The 20,754-nt window shown below is 36.9% G+C and overlaps 1 protein-coding gene across 7 annotated transcripts in view; it reads left to right on the plus strand.

Annotated features, from left to right (window-relative positions):
• Positions 1-20,478, plus strand: part of FER (FER tyrosine kinase) — a 433,188-nt gene extending 412,710 nt beyond the window's left edge. For all 7 annotated transcript variants that reach the window (XM_005661571.3, XM_021084609.1, XM_021084604.1 and 4 more), the window contains 2 exons: positions 14,286-14,408; positions 15,857-20,478. In XM_005661571.3, coding sequence (XP_005661628.3) covers positions 14,286-14,408; positions 15,857-15,999 — 266 coding nt within the window. In that variant the 3' untranslated portion in view covers positions 16,000-20,478. The remainder of the gene's footprint in view (positions 1-14,285; positions 14,409-15,856) is intronic.

Raw genomic sequence — 20,754 nt, forward strand, 5'->3', positions numbered from 1 at the left:
GCTCCGGACCCATTTCTTTTCAATGTTTTATAATTGGTCCAGCAACCTCTTCTAATGTAGGTTCCTAAAATATTAAGTCAGTTTCTGGAACTTGTATAAATCTTGTGGGAAGAGAGAGATGGGAATCACATTTAAATAAACAGCAAAGATTTTTTTTTTACCACTTGAATTTTTATGTGTCATTGTAATTGAAAAATAATATAACTTACATTATCTGTGATTGGGATGAAATGGGCCATAGCAAGATGGATAACAGCTCAAGAATTTTATTTAAAAAAATTATGCTTTAAGTGAAATTAGAAAGTTAATTTTCATTAAGAGAAGCAGCATATGAGCCATGGTTTGGTGAATAGATGTATGGATTGTTGATTTAAAGTGAAAAATTAGGAAGGTATTTACAAATACTTTAACTTAATGCCTAAATTAAAGACAGGTAATTTAGAGAAAGCGTTGAGATAAACATAAAATGAAGTATTTTAAAGTGAACAATTCATTTAGAACTTGCATTTAGTACAGTTCAGTGTTGTACAAACACTGCCTATAGTTCCAAAACATTTTCAATACTCCAAAATAAAACCCTGCGCCCGTATTCAGCAGTGACTCCCCATTCCTCCCTTGCCCCAGCCACTAGTAACCACATATCTGCTTTTTGTTGCAGATACCTGGTTACCATAATCTAAAGCCTTATCTGGAAAACATAATTGGTGTGGATCCAGACACCAGAACCTGCTTTGTACTTTACATATGAGTAAAGCTATGGAATAGTAAATGTAGGTAGTTGTTTGTCATTATGAGAAAAGGACTAAGCTGTTCGAGTTCCTTTTTAACTTAACACTCCACAGATACCTCACCCTTAGTTTATCTTCCCATATACTGGCAAGAGAAGCAAACTGATTACGCCATCCCTCAAAATCTAGAGAAAATGGCAGCCCTGTTATTTTCCTTGGTGACCCTTTGGGATGGTTTTTATTACTCTAAGGCTGACAATCACAGGATAAAAAAAAAGGATTATAATTCTTGGATTTATGCTGATTTTTTCTTTAGATAACAAATCATTTATTAAGCACCTGCTTGTTGATGCTCACAGCAACCCTGTAAAGGAGGTAGAGCTGGATTTGGGAGCCCTAAAGGCTTACCAATAAAATCCAGCTCTCTAGAATTTGTGCTTAACCCTTATGCCAGATTCTGTATGTTACATTGCCTTTAAAAGTTCTCTTACTGTTAAGCACTTGTGCCAAGTAAAATTCTTCCTTTCAATCACAGTATATTTTAGTTGAATTTCAAGCTGACAAAGGTATTTACAAATTAAAATTCTGATTCCAAATATCTCTAAGAGCCAGACCTAAATTTAGCATGTCATGTAATAAAGACAGGCGTGAAGATCTTTGATTGGCGGTGAAAGGGCCTCTTTTAGCAGTCTTTAATATTAACTTTATAAAATGCAGAACAATTAAAATGAGGGAGAGATTTTAACAGTAGATGAGAAAGGAGTATTTATTACCCAATGCAATGAGGGAGTTTCTGAGGGTCTGTTAAGTCTCAGGACAACCCTTGGAAGGTTTTTATTCTCAAAGACTAAAATTACTGAAGATTGGCTCTAAATTTTAGCATTTTTTTTTCTAACAGGAGAAGATATAAATATTTTATGAAAGTCTTATTTTTATTATGCTTCTTTCCTGTTTTATGCAAATATTATTTTACAATTGGTAGTAGAATTTTGCCTTATTTCCAAGAGTCTTTTATTCCCCACTAATTCTTCTCTTCACTTTGCCTCAGAAGTTAGGTAAATGATGCCCAAGGCTCCATGCAGTGTGGGGTTAGGATAGATGGAAAAACACTTTGGGCTAAAGAACCTCCCTGAAATCTTGGCTCAGGGACATATAATTAAAGTAATTTTCACACTTATTTTGTCATGAGTATTGTCATTTAATTTTTGAGAAGATGATACATACACTTGGGTGGGGTTTTTTTAGTCAAATAGAATGTAAAGGGCCCACAACGAAAGGTAAGCCCCTCTCCCTACCTTTGTCTTTTTCCATGTAATTCTCCTTCTTAAAGGTAAATACTCTTAGCACATTCTTATATTCTTCTTGGAGATTTCTCAGCCATCTCACTAGATATACTTCCCCCCTTTTAAAACACATGTCATAGCCTCTGCAGCACGTATTGCCTCCATCCTCAGTACAGTTGTCCCCAAAGGTACTGTGTGTGTAAAGGGCAAATAGGATAGTGACATCCAACTAAGAAAATCATCTGCTTAAAACAATGAAAAGAAATTTTTTTTCATTTGTCACCCAGGGATTTGGGGCTGATATAATCTCTAGAAATTCAGTGTGAGGTAACTAAGTACTCTGAAATGCAAGGGAAGTAGGATTTATAATTAAAAAAAAAAAAAAAAAAAGAGTTCTGGATCACCCATCAGAACCAGGTTTTTCAGCTGGTTGTGTCATTAGTTTCATGACCTCAGCAAGCCAACTATTTCTCTGCATGTTCATATATGTTTTTTTTGTTTTTTTTGTTTTTTAGGTTTTTTTTTTTTTTTTTTTTTTTTTTTGCTTTTTAGGACCGCTCCTATGGCATATGGAGGTTCCCAGGCTAGGGGTCTTATCGGAGCTACACCTGCCAGCCAATGCCACAGCCACAGCAATGCCAGATTTGAGCTGCGTCTGTGACCTACACCACGGCTCACAGCAGCTCCTGATTCTTAACCCACCGAGTGAAGCCAGGGATCAAACCCACAGCCTCAGGGTTCCTAGTTGGATTTGTTTCCACTGTGCCACAATGGGAACTCCTACATGTATGTGTTCTAATTTGCAAATGAGAATGGTAGTACCTTCCCACTAAAAAGCCACAGCTGCTGAATGGAATAAAAAATAAGACCCATCTGTATGCTGCCTGCAAGAGAATCAACTCAGATATAAGAACACATAGAAACTAAAAGGAAATTGATGGAGAAAAATATTTCATGTAAATGGAAACCTGAGGTGTCTATATTTATATCAAACAGAATAGACTTTAAAATTAAGACTGAAATCAGACAAAGGAGGCAACTGCATAATGATAAAGAGGTCAATCCAACAAGAGGATATAAAATTTGTAAATATTTGTGCCCCCAACATAGGAGCACTTAAATATATAAAGCAAATATTAACAGACCTAAAAGAAATAAACAGTAATTCATTAATACTAGGATCACATCTTAGACCACAGATCAAACCTTTGTAAATTTTAAAAAATTGAAACTATTTCAAGCATTTCCTCTGACCACAGTGCTATGAGACTAGAAATCAACTATAAAAAAAAAAAAAAAAAAAAAAAAAACGAAAACAACAAAAAACACAAACTCCTGGGAGCTGAAAATATGCTACCAAACAACCAATGGATCATGAAATCAATGAGGAAATTAAAAGATGCATAGAGACAAATGACACTGAAGATTCAACAATCCAAAATCTATGGGACACAGCAAAAGCAGTTCTGAGAGGGAAGTTTATAGCAATACAATCTTATCTCAGGAAAGAAGAAAAAACCTAAATAAATAACCTAAACTTATACCATAAACATCTAGAGAAGGAAGAATAGACAAAGTCCAAAATTAGCAGAAGGAAAGAAATCATAAAGATTAGAAAAAAATTAATATCATAGAGACAAAACAATAGAGAAGATCATTGAAACCAAAAGTTGGTTCTTTAAATGATCAACAAAATTGATAAACCTCTAACTAGACTCATCAAGAAAAAAAAAGGGGGAGAGGGTTCAAATCAATAAAATTAGAAATGAAAAAGGAGAAGTTACAACTGACACCATAGAAATACAAAGGATCATGAGAGACTACTGTGAGCAACTGTATGCCAATAAAATGGACAACCTAGAAGAAATAGATTCTTACAAAGGTGCAATATACCAAGACCTAACCAGGAAGAAATAGAAAATATGAATAGATCAATTCTGGAAGCACTAAATTGAAAATGTGATTTTAAAAACTTCCAAAAAACAAAAGTCCAGGATGTGGTGGCTTCACAGGTGAATTCTATCAAACATTCAGAGAAGTTAACACCTCTTCTTCTGAAACTCTTCCAAACAATTGCAGGAGGAGTTACGCTCCCAAGCTCATTCTCTGAAACCACCATCATCCTGATACCAAAACCAGACAAAGAAACCACAAATTACAGGTGTTTCCATTGTGGCTCAGCAATAGTGAACCAGACCAGTAACCATGAAGATGCAGATTCAATCCCTGGCCTCAGTCACCGGGTTAAGGATCCAGCATCATCATGAGCTGTGGTATAGGTTGCAGATGTGGCTCAGATCCTATGTTGCTGTGATGTTGGCTGGCAGCTGCAGCTCTGATTCAATCCATAGCCTGGGAACTTCCATATGCCACAGGTGCTGCCCTGAAAGAAAAAAAAGATAAAATTATAGCCAAGCATCACTGATGAACATAGATGCAAAAATCCTCAAAAACATATTAGCAAACTGCATACACCACATCAACAAAGTGAAAACTGAAAACCATATAATCATCTCAATAGATGCAGAAAAAGCTTTGACAAAATTCAACACCCATTACTAATAAAAACTCTCCAGAGTGTGGGCATAGAGGAGAACTACCTCAATGTAATAAAAGATATTTATGACAAACCCACAGCTAACATCATTCTCAACAGTGAAAAACTGAAAGCATTTCCACTAAGATCAGGAACAAGACAAGGATGTCCACTTTTACCAATGTTATTCAGCATAGTTTTGGAAGTCCTAGCCATGGCAATCAGAGAAGAAAAAGAAACAAAAGCACTATTTGCAGATGACATGATACTATACCTAGAAAATCCTAAAGACACTACCAGAAAACTGTTAGAGCTTATCATTAATTTGGTAAAGTCACAGGATATAGAATCAATGCACAGAAATATATTGCATTTCTTTATACTAACAATGAAAGATCAGAAAGAGAAATTAGGTAAGCCATATCATTTACCATCACATCAAAAAGAATAAAATACATAGGAATAAACCTACCTAAAGAGACAAAAGACCTGTACTCTGAAAACTATAAGACACCAAAGAAATCAAAGATGACACAAACAGATGGAAAGATATACCATGCTCTTGGACTGGAAGAATCTATAGTCAAAATGACAGTACTACCTAAGGCAATCTACAAATTCAATACAATTGCTATCAAATTACCAATAACATTCTTTACAGAACTAGAACAAAATATTTTTAAGATTTGTATGTGGAGTTCCCGTCGTGGTGCAGTGGTTAACGAATCCGACTAGGAACCATGAGGTGGCAGGTTCAGTCCCTGCCCTTGCTCAGTGGGTTGACGATCCGGCGTTGCCGTGAGCTGTGGTGTAGGTTGCAGACGCGGCTCAGATCCCATGTTGCTGTGGCTCTGGCGTAGGCTGGCAGCTATGGCTCTGATTAGACCCCTAGCCTGGGAACCTCCATATGCCACAGGAGCGGCCCAAAGAAATAGCAAAAAGACCAAAAAAAAAAAAAAAAAAAAAAAAAAAGATTTGTATGGAAGGAAACACAAAAGACCTCCAATAGCCAAAGCAATATTGAAAAGAAAAAATGAAACTGGAGGAATCAGGCTCCCTGACTTCAGACTATGCTACAAAGGTACAATAATCAAAACAGTATGGTGCTGGCACAAAAACAAAAATATAGAGCAATGGAACGGGATAGAAAGCCCAGCAATTAACCCAGGCAACTATGGTCAACTAATCTATGACAAAGGAGGCAAGAACATACAGTGGAGAAAAAATAGTATCTTCAATAAATGGTGCTGGGAAAACTGGACAGCTGCATGTAAGAGAATGAAATTAGAACATTTTCTAACACCATACACAAAAATAAACTCGAAGTGGATTAAAGACCTAAATATAAGGCAAGCTACTGTAAAACTCCTAGAGGAAAACACAGGCGCTCTTTGACATAAATCACAGCAACGTCTTTGATCCACCTCCTAGGATAATGACAATAAAGACAAAAATAAACCAGTGGGACCTAATTAAACTCAAAAGCTTCTGCAGAGCAAATGAAACCATTAATACAAAAAGACAACTCACAGAATGGGAAAAAATCTTCACAAATGATTCAACCAAGAAAGGTTTAATCTCCAAAATATACAAACAACTCAACAACAACAAAAAATCAAACCACCTGGAATTCCCATTGTAGCTCAGCGGTAATGTATCTAGCTAGTATCCATGAAGATGCAGGTTTGATCCCTGGCCTTACTCAGTGGGTTCAGGATCTGGTGTTGCCATGAGCATTGGTATATGTCACAGACGTGGCTTGGATCCCACATTGCTGTGACTGTGATATAGATTGACAGCTGCAACTCCAGTTTGACTCATAGCCTGTGAACCTCCATATTCCACAGGTGTGGCCCTAAAAAGCAAAAATTAAAAAAAAAATCCAATTGAAAAGTGGGCAGAAGACCTAAATAGACATTTCTCCATAAAAGACATAGGAATGGCCAACAGGCACATGAAAAAATGCTCAACATCACTAATTATTAGAAAAATGCAAATCAAACTACAGTGAGGTACAACCTCACACCAGTTAGACTGGCTGTGATTAACAAGTCAACAAACAACAAATACTGGCGAGGATGTGGGGAAAAGGGAACCTCCTACACTGTTGGTGGAAATGTAAATTGGTACAACCACTATGGAAAATGGTGTGAAAGTACCTCAGAAAACTACATATAGAACTACCATATTGATCCAGCAATCCCACTCCTGGGTATATATCCAAACAAAACTTTCATTCAAAAAGATACATGCACCCCTAGTTCATTACAGCACTATTCACAATAGCCAAGACATGGACACAACTTAAATATCCATCAACAGATGAATGGATTAAGAAGACGTGGTACTTGTACACAATGGAATACTACTCAGCCATAAAAAGAACAAAATAATGCCATTTCCAGAAACATGGATGGAACTAGAGACTCTTATGCTAAGTGAAGTAAGTCAGAAAGAGAAAGGCAACCACCATATGATATCACTTATATGTGGAACCTAAAATGTGGCACAAATGATTTATCTACCAAACAGAAAAAAAATCATGAACATGGAGGGAAGACCTGTGTTTGTCAGGGGTGGGGAAGCAGTTAGGGGTTAGTAGATGCAGACTGTTACATTTAGAATGGATGGGTGATGGGGTCCTGCTGTACATCACTGGAACTGTGTCCAGTCTCTTGGGTAAGAACCTGATGGAAAGTGAAAAGAAAAAAATAGGTTTGTATGGGTGGCTGGGTCTATTTTTTGTACAGCAAAAACTGAAGGAACATTGTAAATCAACTATAGGTTAATAAAAAGTAAACAAAATAATAGGGAACTTCAATACTTAAGCCAATGTATAGATCAGACAGAAAATCAGTAAGGAAATTTCAGCCTTATATGACATGTTAGACCAGATGGACTTAACAGAAGTATCTGTATGTAGAGAGATATACACATTTCATCCAAAAGAAGGAGAATACATACTCCTCTCTAATGTACATGGAATATTCTCCAAAATAGATTATAAATTGAGCCACAAAACAAGTCTTAATAAATTTAAGAATACTTAAATAATATCAAGCATCTTTTCTGACCACAATGGTATGAAACTAGAAATCAATTACAGCAGGAAAACTAGGAAGTTCACAAATATTTGTAGATTATACATGCTACTGAACAAACAATAGGTCAACGAATAAGTCAAAAGAAAAACCAAAATTACCTTCAGACAAATTAAAATGAAAATAGAATATACCATAATAAGTGAGATAAAGTAAAAGCAGTTCTGAGAGGGAAGTTCATAGCAACAAATGCCTACCAGAAACAAGGCACAAAATCCCAAACAACCTAACATCACACCTCAAGGACCTAGAAACAATAAAAACTGAACGTTATTAGAAGGAAGTAAATAATACCAGGATAGAAATAAATAAACATGAAAAAGACGTTAGAAAAGATGGATGAAACTAACAGCTATTTCTTTGAAGTGATAGAATTGACAAAACTTTACCTAGACTCACCAAGAAAAAAGTGAGAGAAGCCAAATTAAAGCAATTATAAATGAAAATGAGGCGTTACAACTGATACCACATATATACAAAGAATGGTAAGAGGCTGCTATGAATGACTATATGGCAAAAAACTGGACAACCTAGGAAAAAATGAAAAATAAATCTTATTTATATACAACCTTCTTAAATTGAATCAGTAATTTTAAAAAACCCTCTAATAAAATAAAAATTCTATGACTGAATGGCTTCACTTATGAATTTTAACATACATTCAAGAAAGATTAATACCAGTTGTTCTCAAACTCTTACAAAACATAGAAGAAGGAATACTTCCAAACTCATTTTATGAGTCCAACATTACTCTGATTCCAAAACCAAACAAGGACATCACAAGAAAAATACAGGCCATTATTATTGATGAACATAGAAGCAAAAATTTTCAACAAAGTATTAGCAAATGGAATTCAGGAATACATTAAAAGGATAATACATCATAGTCAAGTGGAATTTATTCTAGGGATGCAAGGATGGTTCAACATCTGCAAATCAATCAACATGATATATCACATTAGCAAAATAAAGGATATAACCTGACCAAGAAGATGAAAGGCTTATGCTGAGAACTATAAAATATTAATAAAGGAAATAAAAGAGGATTCAAAAAATGGAAAGATATCCCATGTTTTGGATTGGAAGAATTAATATTGTTAAAATGGCCATACTAAAAGCAATCTACCGATTTAATGTGATCCCTATCAAATTATCCATGATGCTTTTCACAGAACTGCAACAAATAAACCAAAATTTGTATGGAACCATAAAAGACCCAGAATTTCCAACACAATCTTGAGTGGGGAAAAAAACCAAGCAGGAGGCATAACTCCCAGACTTCAGACAATACTGCAAAGTCACAGTAATCATAACAGTGTGGTATTGGTACAAAAACAGACAAACAGATCAATGGAACAGAATATAGAGCCCAGAAATAAACCCAGACACTTATGGTCAATTAATCTTCAGCAAAAGAGACAAGAATATAAAATGGGAAGAAGTCTCTTTAGCAAGTGGTGATGGGAAAATTGGGCAGCTGCCTGTAAATCAATGCAACTAGAACACAACCTCACATCATGCACAAAAATAAACTCAAAATGGCTGAAAGTCTTAAACATAAGACATGATACCATAAAACTCCTAGATAAGAACATAAGCCAAACATTCTCTGAAATAAATCGTACAAATGTTTTATTAGGTCAGTCTCACAAGCAATAAAAATAAAAACAAAAATAGACAAATGGGACCTAATGAAACTTAGAAGCTTTTGCACAGCAAAGGTAACCATGAAAAAAAAAATAATGAAAAGACAACCTGCAGAATGGGATAAAATATTTGCAAACAATGCAACTGACAAAGGCTTAATCTCCAAAATATATAAACAGCTCAAATCAACTCAACAATGAAAAAACAAACAATCCAATGGAAAAATGGGCAGAAGATCTAAATAGACATTTCTGCAAAGAAGATATATAGATAGTCAAAAGGTAGAGGAAAGGATTTTCAATAGTGCTAGTTATTAGAGAAATGCAAATGAAAACTACAAGGTACCACCTCACACTTGTCAGAATGGCCGTCATTAATAAGTCTGCAAATAACAAATGCTGGAGAAGGTATGTAGAAAAGGAAACCCTCCTACACTGTTGGTGGGAATGTGAAGTGGTACAACATACTATGGAGGTTCCTCAGAAAACTAAATATAGAACTACCATATGATCCAGCATATATCCAGACAAAGCTTTCATTCCAAAAGATACACATATGCCTGTGTCCACTGCAGCACTATTCACCACAGCCAAAACATGGAAATGACCTAAATGTCCACTGACAGATGAGTGGATTAAGATGTGGTACCTGTACACAATGGAATACTACTCAGCCATGAAAAGAAAAAATAATGCCATGAAAAGAAAAAATAATGCCATTTGCAACAACATGGATGGAACTAGAGATTCTTTTTTTTTTTTTTTTTTTTTTTTTTTAGGGCCTTACCCGAGGCATGTGGAGGTTCCCAGGCTAGGGGTCGAATTGGAGCTGTTGCTGCTTGCCTACACCAGAGCTACAGCAAGATGGGATCCAAGCCACATCTGCAACCTACACCACAGCTCACAGCAATGCCAAATATTTAACCCCCTGAGCAAGGCCAAGGATCGAACCTGCAACCTCATGGTTCCTAGTCGGATTCGTTTCCACTGCGCCAGGACGGGAACTGCTGGAACTAGAAATTCTTATACTAAGTGAAATAAGTCTGAAAGAGAAAGACCACGCAATATCACTCATATGTGGAATCTAAAATATGGCATAAATGAGCCTGCCTACAAAACAGAAACAGACTCAGAGACATAAAGAATAGACTGGTGGTTGCCAAGGGGGGAGAGAAGAGAGAGTGGGTTAAACTTGGAGTTTGAGCTAAGTAGATACAGACTATTAAATTTAAAATAGATAGACAGCAAGATCTGACTATATAGCAGCAGGGAAATATATCCAATTTATTGGGATAGACCAAGAAGGAAAATAATATGTAAAAATGTATATATGTATGACTGAGTCACTTTGCTATATAGCAGAAATTGGCACAACACTGTAAATCAATTGTAGCTTAATTTTGAAAGAAACATACCACCAACAAAAAAAGGATAAAAACCATATATCTTAAAAGATACAGAAGAAGCATTTGATGAAATTTAACATCCATTCATGATTTTAAAAATTCTCAAGAATGTGGGTATACAGGGAATGTACCTTAACATAACAAAGGTCATATATGAGAAGCCCACAGCTCACATCACAGTTCACAGTAAAGAACTGCAAGCTTTTCCTTAAGAAGAGGAACAAGACAAGGATGCCCACTCTCACCACTTTTATTCAACATAGTATTGGAAGTCCTAACCAGAGCAATTAGTGAAGAAAAAGAAATAAAATGAGTCCCATTGGGAGAGGCTCAACAGAAGCCAGGAGCTGGTGTTCAAGATAATGTATGCATGACCCAGGACTGCAAAGGCAATTCAGAAATCTCAGAGCTGTCGTCCCCATCACAAACCACAGCAACTCCCCAAGACTCCTTGGAAAGGAACATAGCCCTGCCTATGCACTTACTGTAGCCCCAGAACACCCATTTTGGACTTCCAATCTCCCAAACTGTAAGAGAATAAATTGTGGGGGGGTGTAAAAAAAAAGGAATACCATTTGGATAGAAGGAAGTAAACTTGTCATTACTTTCAGATGGCGTATTATATATAGAAAACCCTAAAATCTCCAGGAAAAAAACTGTTAGAACTAATCAACAAATGCAGAAAATTGCACCATACGAAAATCTATTGGGTTTCTAAATACTAATAACAAACAGAGAAATTAAGAAAACAATTCCATTTACAATTGCATAAAAAAGAATAAAATACCTTGGGAATAAATCTTCACCAAGGAAGTGAAAAACCTGTACACTGACAACTATCAGACACAACCAAAAGACTGAAGAAGACACAAATAAGTGGAAAGATATCCCATGCTCATGGATTAGAAAACTTTGTATTGTTAAAATGTTCATACTTACCCAAAGCAATCTATAAATTCAAAGCAATCCCTAATTAAAATTCATTCTTCATATACTGTAGCAAATACACCTAAATTTGTGTAGAAACACGAAAGATTCTGAATAGCCAAAGCAATCCTGAAAAAGAAGTACATAGCTAGAGGCATCCACTTTCTGGTTTCAAACGATATAACAAAGCTATAGAATTCTTAACAATATGGTATTTAAAAAGACACATAGATCAAGGGAACTGAATAGAAAGCCTAAACATAAACCCATTCATTTATGGTCAATTAATTTATGACAAAGGAGCCAACAGTATACAATGGGGAAAGGCAAGTCTCTTCAATAAACTTCAGTATGGAGTTTCTCAAAAAACCAAAACAAGAACTACATATGATCTAGCAGTTCCACTTCTGGGTATTTATCTGAAAAAAAAAATGAAAATACTAACTCAAGAAGATATATGCCCCCCCCTTGTTCATTGCAGCATTATTTACAATAGCCAAGATATGGAAAGAACCTCAGTGTCCACTGATGGGCAGATGAATAGAGAACAATACAACAGAGTATTATTCACCCATAGCAAAGAATGAAATCTTGCTATTTGTGACAACATGGATGGACCTTGAAGGTGTTATGCTAAGTGGAATAAGACAGAAAAAGACAATGTGCAATCTAAAAAACATGTGCAATCTAAAAAACAACAAAAACAAAACCACTTATAGATACGGAGGTGGTGGTTGCCAGAATCAAGGGGTGGGGGGTGGGGGGAGGGTTGAATGGTGAAAGTTTTTCATGAGGTACAAATTTCTAGTTATAAGTTATGGGAATATAATGTACAGCATGGTGACTATAGTTAATAGTACCGTATTGCATATTTGAAAGTTGCGAAGAAAGCAGATCTTAACAGTTCTCATAACAAGAAAAAAATTGTGACTGGATGGTGTTGGATGTTAACTAGATTTTTTGTGGTGATTACTTTGCAGTTTATACAAATATTGAATCATCATGTTTTACATCTGAAACTAATAATACAATGTTATATGTCAATTATACCTCTAAAAGAAAAAGGAAAAAAAAATTTTTTTGGCCTTTTTACGGGTGCACTCTTGACACATTGAAAGTGCCCAGGCCAGCTGTAGCCGCTGGCCATAGCCACAGCCACAGCAACACCAGATCCAAGCCTCACCTGTGACCTATACCACAGCTCACAGCAACACCGGACCCTTAACCCACTGAGTGAGGCCAGGGATCCAACCTCATTCTCGTGGATACTAGTCAGATTCATTACCACTGAGCCACAACAGGAACTCCAAAAAATAATTTTTTTAAATTATCCAGCAAAGCCAGATTCAAAAGTCAAGGTTATAGCATGAGGTTATAAGCTATCTCTTGTAGAGTATGATCTTAGTTTATAATACAACCAGCCATACTTGATCTCTGCCCAGGTATTATAAAAAGAAGGCATTTGGCTCTCTGCCTTGTACTTCTTTCAAAAGTTAATTAGTCTTAACTTGGAGCCATTGAATGATTTTCATGAAAAGTATTAAATTATTGGATGCCAGGCATCAATAGAGTTGATATGCAGACAAGGAAACTAATCTTCCTACTGCCTAGCATAGTGAATGTCCATAATTACTGTCTGGTAAGAAGGAAGCTAATTCACACAGCTGGAGATGATGATCAGTAACTACGCTCCCAAGTCTGACGTCAGCGCCGTTAGCACAGCACAGGCATACTCCCATTCTCATTGCACTTTTTTTTAAGATAGAGAAAAGGCCATCCCACTCAAAGTAACAAGACATTTTTAGAGGATGGGCAATCGTGGAATGGCAGAAATATGTTGGCAAATATTGGAAATTCATAGTCTCTTAGAGATTAGAAAGGACTTTTTTGCTTCCCCTAGTTGATTTCACATTCATTCTAGAAGGTATCTTATATTGGCTTTTATCTCTGTGCTTTTCTAGAAGATTACCAAGGGGGTGGGGGTGGGGGGGGGTGCTAAGAGCTTAGCTTATGTAATTCAGTGAAACAGGTGCACCAAGATATTTTGACAAAACAAGGCACTGTGTAATTTATAGAAGTTGTTTTTATCAGTCAGCTATGTTAATTTCTGCTCTATTCAAAACACAGAAAAAATGTATTTTCCATAAATGAAACTATCAGTGGAGAAAATGAGACCTCTAAGCATGTAAGAATATCTGTAAACAGTGATGAGTAAAAAATTGAAGTTAAGAAACTTTCTTTATTGCTTTAAGTTTGTTTGTAATTTTAGTAGAAAGAAAATGATGCAGGCAGAAGCCAAAATTGAAGAAAGCCAACATATTTAATCTCCTAGGCATTGATGTGTACAAATTTATATCTTTTTTATATAAACCATCCATCACATTTAGATGCCACAGAGAAAATAAGCTTGCATGCTGAATGAGTATTTGTTCTTGGGAGAAAAGTGATTTGGAAGGTGGTTTGGTTAAACCAGAAGCCTTAAGACTGTTCCTTTATTTGGTAAAATTCCTACTCCTGGAAAGCAAAACTAGTGGAGAGAATAAATAAGATTATTAGTTAGCAAGTTCCTGTAATGTTAATATCTGACATAGACTTACACAACCAGATATGATCACCCGCTTATCCACTGACCTGAGTATGTTTTTGTTTGCCCTCCAGGGAGATACAGTTCTGAAAGTGATGTATGGAGTTTTGGCATTCTCCTCTGGGAGACCTTCAGTTTAGGGGTCTGCCCATACCCTGGCATGACAAATCAGCAAGCACGGGAGCAGGTGGAAAGAGGTGAGCCAGACACACAGGGTTGTAAGGTCCACATCCAGCCCCCAACAGTGGTGCTGATGCTGGGTCTGCATTTCCTGGGGCAGGAGGGTACCTACTGTCCAGGTATATAATACAGAGAAGAGGTATTGGGAAATCTACTTCTGAACCTCATAGATGGTGTGGTTCTTACACAACCAAAACCAACAACAGCAAAACTTTAAAGGATTTCAGCACTTTGAAAATAGAAAGCGCTAGGCTTTTCTTCTACTCCCCCTACCAGGCATGACATCTGCAAGGCTGTGCCAGTCACTGTCTTCAAGGGAAATAGGAGGTTGAGGAACACTACCTGTTTTTTATTCGATGCCAGATAAAACACCACTAATCTTACTGCAAATTGAAATGTGGTTAGACTTCGGGAAGAAGTTGTTGAGAATTTTCTAACAGTTCTGAAGAAACCCTATGGTGTTCCCAGGTCAGAGACAGGCATAAGTAGGTGATGGTGACACCCTTGCCTGCACTTGCATTGTCCATGGCTTTCAACAGAAAATAGGCTTTTGACAAAATGGCAGTGGCCTAGTGTCAGGCCCCTCAGGCAGGCACGGTTGTAGAACCTGGGTGTGGGACGATGACTTTCCAGCTTCCTCCCTGCCTTCTCCCGCCTCTCACGGACACTTTACTTCCTGCGGCAGATGCTCACAGGCACATACCTGCCACCCAGCACACCGCTCAGACACTGCCAAGTGACTTCGAATTAAAGACAACATTCTTCTCAGACTGTCAAAGAGTATGACTCTTACTCATTTTTCTTTCACTTGGGAATTAATGATTATAAATCCCCATCCTCTCTTCATCTTCAAAACCTGAGTCGTAGAGATTTTTAAAAAGTCTACCCACAGCACGTAAAAGCAAATTCTAAAAGCAAATACTTGGGGCAACTAAAACATGCATTCGTATGTGATGTAAGAAACATCAGACTTTGTGACAAATGAACAAACCAAAAAATGAGTTATTTGAACTAGAATTGCTCTATAATACTGAAATAGGTAGGAAAAAAATCAACTTGCCCTCAAATGAATTTTTTGTTTTTATTAACCAACAACATAAGGTACTAAAAATTAAACATTGGGATGTTCCCGTTGTGGCTTAGAGGTAATGCCCCTGAGTAGGATCCATGAGGATGTGAGTTTGATCCTTAACCTTGGCCTTGCTTAGTAGGTTAAGGATCCTGGCATTGCCATGAGCTGTGGTGTATGTCACAGACGCTGCTCACACCTGATGTTGCTATTGCTATGGTGTAGGCCAGCAGCTGTAGTTCTGATTGGACCCCTGGTCTGGGAACTTCCATATGCCACACGTGCTGCCCTAAAAAGGAAAAAAAAAAAAATTACAAACTGCATGATGCCCTCTGTGAATATTTTTATCTTACATCCAATTCTAAATTCTCTGTTCTTCTTCTCTTGGGTGTTCAGGATACCGAATGTCAGCCCCTCAGCATTGTCCAGAGGACATTTTTAAGATTATGATGAAGTGCTGGGATTATAAACCTGAAAACCGCCCCAAGTTCTCTGAACTTCAGAAGGAGCTCGCTATGATCAAGAAGAAAATCACATAGTGACGGGACAGTGCAAACTCAGCCGCCGGGACTGGGTCCTCCAGCAGTCGTGTTGGTTCTTCTCGTTAACGATGAATTTATACCACATTATGTGCAACCGTCTTCTAAGGTTATTTTTTTATTAACTGTTTTTTTTAAAAATATGTGCCGTTAAAAAAGAAAAGTCAAAGGCCAATGCATTCAAGCCACAGTCCTACCAAGGGCTTCCATAGCTCCCCACAGCAATCCTGCCCTTTCAGCCTGCTGTACATAGAAAAGCACAGGCTTTGAATATGAGGGGGAACCAGTCTGTCTTATTCACACCAGGACCACTGAATTTTTCTCAGAGATTTTTTACTTCAGGCCCAGTTGACAGGCTGCTATCCACACCTCAGACCCTCCCTGGGCGGCACTCTCAGCCGCACTGGTAATGCCATGTCAGCAGGACACACTCCAACCAAAGTTGGCTTTCTGCTCTGACAAGGCAAGAGTATCTTTATAAACATCGTTTTATATTGAGAATTATTGGGACCTCCTAGGGGTTTTTATTTCCTTTCTTGCCAGAAGTAAGTGCAGTGTAAGAATCCTCCCATTCCTGTATCATTAGTAAGGCTGTCGTTTCCCTCCCCTTTTGTCCAGGCATCAGAAAAGGATGCATGAAATGTCCTCAAAGAGCATGGTCTTAGATGAGGCCACAGATTTTAAAGAATGTTTGAGAGCTGTGGCCAAAACAGGAGGACAGTCTGGAGATGGGGCAGCTAGAATCATCATCAAAGAGAAGGAAAATAGAATATCTGCCTTCCTATCTGAGTCATGCCTTTTACACACACACACACACTTTTTATTTTATGGTCTGAATTTATGGAAAAGTCTCTAAGAAATGTTTTCAGAAGTTCATAGATAAAGCCTTCTCAATGCAACAACAACAAAAATTTTAGAGAAGTTACAAAGCACAAGTTCACAAAAATAACAGCATACTTTTGGTTAAGTACCTTCATCTGAAAGGAGACATCCCGGAATTCCCTTCATTGGTATCAGTTTCTTTGGCCATCACAATTTCATGTTCCTAGCTCATAAACACATCCATATGTGTACACATATGAGCAGGTGCTCCCACACACACACAAATACTGAGAAGCCTTGTATGTGTGAATGGAGTAAATTAAGAAGTCAAATGAACGCTATTAAGGAAAAAGGTATAAAGACAGCCCCCCATTTCCACTTTTCCCCTTCATTTACTCTGGTACTACAACCTGGAATTATCATTAGCTGACAGGTATACAAGCATAGTTCCGAGATGCTTCATAAGAATAAAATGTAACAGAGTTAAAACTAGGATTCTGTTTAGTTGAATCTTAGCTGCATCCAGGGAACTTACCCCATGTTCTGTAAATAGTTGCCTCTCAGGATAAATAGGTGTGTAAGACATGGTCACGCTCAGGGGTAAATATGGCTTTGGAGCTCTTAAGAAGTGCTCAGGCCTCTGTCCAAATAGCACAGTAGTGATTATTTGGTCCACATTCATTGGAAGAGCTTTTGGGATAGGAAATTCCTTCTGCCCCCTGCAACTGTTTGCTGACTATGAATATCAATGCACAGAATTCACAGCCAGTACTACTTTCAAGAGAAAGCAGGATAATAATACTGAAGGGAAAAATACCTTGTGTCTACCAGTTCAGTCTTCTTGCAGGTTTTGTACACATTTAATGATTACCACATCCACACTAAATGAAGGCATAATAAACTTGCCCTCAAAACTATTGCAACATACAAAGCACTTTTTTCATCAGCATTTTTCGCTTCTGTCAAATACTGTCAGTAAATCCAACTTTCTTTTGATGGCATATATTGTGTTAAATCAAAGCACAGACTTATGAATTAAGATTAAGAGCTCTGGTCTTTAGGCACCTGCCAGCCTTCAAAAACAAGAATAAAATAGGGACATTGCCACTCTTTGCCAGTATTTCCAAGTGCATCTCTCTGTAATATTCTTTGTTTAAAGAAAACAGCCGCCCATCGCTTAGCAGACCCAATGTTAAGCTCTCAGCAAAGAGAGAATGATGGTTTGGGCTTTAATTTTGTGAACGACCTGAAGCTTAATCTTTGCATTCTAGTGAAAAGAACGAACATGGCATTGATATTTCACTCATCCAGGCTTTGGATGAATTTGCAATTCACATCCTAACTCTGTGCTTAAATTAAAGAAGCTTTTCACAACATCGTGACATCTGCAGCATTTAAATTCTATTTTATTCTTTGTCCCAGAGCAGGCAGTGGTATAGTTCAGGATTAATAACTCATTGGGAGTCTTTCAAGATCATATCAGTTGTATAGAATATTAAATTTAATATAGGCACATGCATTAAGAAAAACTTATGCAGACTATTTTTTACTGTTAATTTTGTTGTGCTTGAAGCATAATTTATTCATCCCTTCTGTCACTGGTAATTATTGGAATTATGTACTTTAGGAGGCTAATCCATACCCAAAAAGCAGACATACAAATACTGTTCAGATTTTGCAAGGTGACATAGAAGAAGACTTCAGAAATGCATAAAATCCTGTGACTTTATGTAAGACTTTAGTAAGAAAGCAGTTGTCACCAAAATTGCCACTGGTCTGAATATAATTCACCCAAGTCACACATCTCTGTGGTATTTAATGGATTTTTCAAGCCTTGCATATATTACTCTTAAACAGTTCCTGTCATAATTCCTTAAATTTATGAATATGGAGTGGGGGGCAGGTAAGCCCGGACAGCCTCTCACCTGCATTTTTCTGGCTTGATTCAGCAAGGAGCCTTTATGAGAGTTACTTGGGTAGTTCATCATTTTTCAAGGAAAAAAAAAAACTTTTATTGTCAAATTAATATTTATTACCAACATGTGAAACCTAAAATTACTTTGTATTCCATGTAATCTAAGGTTACTTCCCAAAGCCAACGTATTCTTTCTCTTCCAGGAAATGACAACAATAGATTAATAGGTATTTTTAGACTTTCAAAACCAGAGGTTTCATTTCAGTCCATCCTGCCACTGGGTCCCCAGTGAAATGTCTCATGTAATCATTTCTCTTTTATCTCCCAAATTTAATATAGGTAATAAAGTTCTTCATCCACATTTCACCATTTTGTCACAAACACAGTATTATTGAAACCTCTTACTAGCAAATCCGTGTAGAACATGAGTCTCTCAGCCATTGTTCAGTGCACATTTCACAACTATTTTTCCTTTGCGGGTTGTTTTTAAAAGAGAAGGACATATCTGGTCATTGAAATAGCCTTAATTTCCTTTAAACCACCATATGGTTTCTTTGTCCATATTACACTCCATGTTTCAGTTTTGCCCAAAGCAAAACCGGAGCGAGAAGAGGGATCCTAAATAATTTTTGTATTCATATTAAAGTTTGGCTAATACCACTGAAACAACTGTGGCTTCACAATACCGGTGTGACACTGTGTCAGGAAGAAAGTGTTTTAATTCTAATTTACGCCGCACCCTGAGGACCTTATGGTGGGATAAACATAAAAATTAGAATATGGCAATACATGTCGAGGTCGTTTGTTGCTGTCATTCATTTACCTCAGTCACACCACTTTCCAGTTCATTCTGGTGAATCATCAGATGTGCTGAAAATGTCCCTGCAAACCTTCTTGTTCTGTGGACATTATTCGGAGACTGTGTGTCCTCTGAAGTGAGATGAATTGATACTTTCTGAAAAGAGGTCGTTTGCCTCAGCCCTCTTTTGACACATACCTACTCCCCCATCACAACACTGGTATTTTAGATGTTTCTTCTCAATAGGATTGATTGTCCCTGACTCACTATTCTGAGTCATGTAAAGACTGACTTTTGTGTTTAGGAGGGTCAGGGCCCTCACACAAAACAGAATATTGCAAAATACAAAGAATAACAAAGGGGCAGATTATTGAAAAAGACACGGTTTCTTTATGTATTAATGTTAACTAAATGAAAACAAAGATTTTATATGAAAGTGAGTTTATATTGCATTTCCATTATACTATTAAGTTAGCATTAAAATAAAGTGTTACCTCTTTTATTACTAATTCTGATTTGCTTATACATACCAGAAAATTTTTTATTAAATATTTTATTTTTCTGTTTTAATTAGCTGCATATCAAGTCTGAATATTGTACTATTTGGGAGGATCCAAAACTACATATTAATGTCCACCAAAGGAAATACTCTGATTTAAAAGTCAAGATTTCATATACCAAGATTACCTACTTGAGGGAGATACTGGTACAGGTGTAGCCTCTCATAAAATTCCCCTTTTAAAAAATAATGCTATAATACAGAAGTGTATAAACTGTATATCTTAGTTATAATTCAATTTAAGGAAATTTTTATTACCCCTTGAAAACTGTCCTGCCTCATACTGATTCCAAGATTAAACTCTGAACTGTTAAGTGTAGACATTAAAATTCACTTAATTGCCTAATAAGCTTTGAGATTCTTAGGTGGCAAAAAAAAAAAAAATTGTACTAGAACGGTACTAAATTCCCAGTCACTTTCAACTGCAGAGAAGTAATGAGCCTAGGTTTCAGCACATCTCTTAATAAGGAGCTGAGGCAAGCATCTACAGAGGCAAGAGAGCCAAGAACCAGTTACTCTTAAGGTGGGACGACACAGCCCCTACAGAGAGTGGAGGATAATTAAAGAGGAATAGATCCAGATCCTTTTCTAAAGAAAATTTAAAAGATACTGGAATCAAAAGAAGCAAAAGAGGTCACCTGCCAGTGTGTAGGCCTTAGT

Source organism: Sus scrofa, chromosome 2, assembly GCF_000003025.6.
Source record: "Sus scrofa isolate TJ Tabasco breed Duroc chromosome 2, Sscrofa11.1, whole genome shotgun sequence".
NCBI lineage: Eukaryota > Metazoa > Chordata > Mammalia > Artiodactyla > Suidae > Sus > Sus scrofa.